We start from the raw sequence: 2,946 nt of genomic DNA, 5'->3' as shown, positions 1-2,946 counted from the left end.
ATAGACTAGACTATAGACTAGACTATAGACTAGACTATAGACTAGACTATAGACTAGACTATAGACTACACTATAGACTAGACTATAGACTAGACTATAGACTGGACTGTAGACTAGACTATAGACTATAAACTAGACTATATACTAGTCTAGACTATAGACTAGACTATATACTAGTCTAGACTATAGACTAGACTATATACTAGTCTAGACTATAGACTAGACTATATACTAGTCTAGACTATAGACTAAAAATAAAATATTTGTATGAAAATTCAAATTTAATCCAATTTTATGTGTTGTTTCTAGATAACGTTTGAGTATTTTGAGTTAAAATTTTACTTGTATTTTGTTTTTGTTACAATAACAAAATACAAGTAAAATTTTAACTCAAACTACTCGCTCGGTATCTAGAAACAGCACATTAATTTAAAAATTTAAATTTTTACCAAAATTCTAATTTTACTAAAATTTTAAATTTTCTTTTGTTTATTTTAATTTGCACACACAATACAAATTTTCACTAAAAATACAAACTTTCACTATAAATCAAAATTTTCATTGAAAATGTGATATTAGAAAACAAATCATAAAAGTTAAAATTTTTCTCTAAAAAACAAAATTTTCTTTAATAAGGAGATTTAAGATTGAAAATTAGATTTGTTTATTAAAAATAAATATTTGAAGATTTAGATTTTTAGTTAAAAACCAGTTTGATTTTTTTAATGACAGCTAAAATGAAATGACTTTTATTTTTTTAGTTATTTTTTAAATATATAGATTTTTTTTTTTGAGTTTTTATTTATATTATTTTTTTGTTTCTAATGTTTTCTAAGAGTGTAAACTTAATATTAAACAATATATTACATAAAGTTTTGATCTTTTTCATTTTTGTTTTACAAAGTTTTTTTTTTTTTTTTTTAAGGTGAGTGAGAGTGTGACAAAAAAAACTTTTAGAAGTGAGTATAAAAGTGAGTAATTTTGCTCGTTTAACAAATAATTTAGCTTAAATTTTAAAATTAAGTAAAAAAATATATATATAATTTATAAATTGTTTTTAATAGTTAATTTATATGTATAAGAAACTAAAACTTAACAAGTAAATTAGTTTAGATATTTTTGTTAATGGTGATGATACAAAAGGAAAAGAAAATATAAAGTTTTAAAGAAATTTTGTAGAGAAAAATAATGAAGTTGTGTTTTTTTGTTTCTGTTTTCTGTTTAAATAATGAAATGCTTAAAATTGAAATGTTGTTTTGTTTTAAATACATTTGAATTTGTTTAAATATTTTCTATTTTTTTCCAGTTACAAAACAAAAATTCGTTGATTTACTTGCGTATAGTTTATGTTCAAAAGTCTTTAGACTTTGGAGTACAAATATTGAAGGAAAAATTCACCATAAATTACACAACATTCATTATGATTATTGTTATTACATATTTTTAATAATATTTAAGTTTAGGTTTTCTTTTGTTTAAATTTAATTTAATATTAAAGAATTCGTTTAATTATTGTCAGTCTTAGAAATTAATAGTTGTTGTTTGGTTTTGTTTTTATTGAGTAAACTAGAGTGTAAATGTAATTCAAATGTTTAAATTTTAAAGAGTATTTTTAAATTGCATTTAAGTTTTTGTTTTCTTTTTCTTCTAATGAGTTTAAAGTGAAATATTTTATATTGTTCTTGTAAGTTTTATTGTTTTTGGCATAAGCTATATAAAAAAATTTGTATAAAACAAAAACAAACAGAATTAAGACACACAAATTATTTGCTATAATAATTAGCCTACAAAAGCCTACTTGTTTAATGTTTAATTAAAAAGAGAAAAAAAGAAAAAAAACAACAAATAATTATAACTTGGCCGGCTATAATTTCCCTTTCTTATTTAAAAATCCTATTCAAAAGACATTAAATTAATGGGCAAAGTTTTCGGTGTACGATTCTGTTGTAGAGCCAATTTACAAATAGTACTACACCACAATTGTGTGGTCTGAGGACTATCGGTACGAAATTTGTATATAGTACCCAAGGTACGATGATACAATTCAAAGGTATTCTTATGTTTTGGATTGTCAATGACTTGAGCAAACCAACCCTCTAAGGGACACACCTTACAGGGTTCTCGCTTAAAGTCATTACGTTCACTGCCCTTAAATGATTTGGGTGGAAAGTATACTAAAGAATTGGCCCAGATTTGTAACCAATAACGTTGCCAAGAGGCTACCGCTGGTTTACGTCCTTCTTTCTGTACAGTTTTACGTCTGACACAACCCTGCAAAGAGTTTGTCTCATCTGTGGGTATATTAAGATTATTAACATCGTGCAAATGACATGCAATAACCTCATTGTTATCGCTTAAATTAATGTGTATACTGCCATTGGGTGTACCGCTACCACATTGCGGTTGTTCCAATACCGAATCATCGAGTAAATGTCGCTGCTGCAGCTGTTGACTTAATGCACTGTGATCATGATAATGTGCATCATAGCAAGCACCATTTTGCCCGACTACACCATCATTGGCAATATTTGTTTTACCGAAAATGCTGTAAAGAAAATTTTAAATAAAAACATGATGATAAATTGTCATGGACTTATGTTTTATTGAAAAAAGCTGTTAAAATAGTGAAAAAGCTTATATACGTATATTGATTTTTAGTATTTGTTTAAGTAGTTAAAAATTATTTAAAAGTTATTAGAAAGAAAGCAAATAATTTATTTTTTTTAGTTGGGTGACAACGACTTTTCTACAGTAAATATCTATTATTGTGAAGCGAAACAAAAAATAACTATAATAGAAAATAGATGTGATCTAGAACTGAACTAATACTATACTTGGACTGAACTAGAACTGAACTGGAACTGAACTAGAACTGAACTAGAACTGAACTAGAACTGAACTAGAACAGAACTAGAACTGAACTAGAACTGAACTAGAACTGAACTA

At 25.6% G+C, this 2,946-nt stretch overlaps 1 protein-coding gene across 1 annotated transcript in view; it reads right to left on the bottom strand.

Moving 5' to 3' along the window:
* Positions 1–1,199: 1,199 nt before the first annotated feature.
* The window catches only part of LOC111680276 (ras-specific guanine nucleotide-releasing factor RalGPS1-like), a 5,313-nt gene continuing 3,566 nt past the window's right edge, over positions 1,200–2,946 (bottom strand). Inside the window, exon 3 of the mRNA XM_046954197.1 lies at positions 1,200–2,550. Within this exon, the coding sequence (XP_046810153.1) occupies positions 1,894–2,550 (657 nt within the window). The 3' untranslated portion in view covers positions 1,200–1,893. The remainder of the gene's footprint in view (positions 2,551–2,946) is intronic.

This window comes from Lucilia cuprina, chromosome 6 (assembly GCF_022045245.1).
Source record: "Lucilia cuprina isolate Lc7/37 chromosome 6, ASM2204524v1, whole genome shotgun sequence".
NCBI lineage: Eukaryota > Metazoa > Arthropoda > Insecta > Diptera > Calliphoridae > Lucilia > Lucilia cuprina.
The sequence above is the reverse complement of the archived record's forward strand: the minus strand, read 5'-3'. Positions and strand labels throughout refer to the sequence as shown.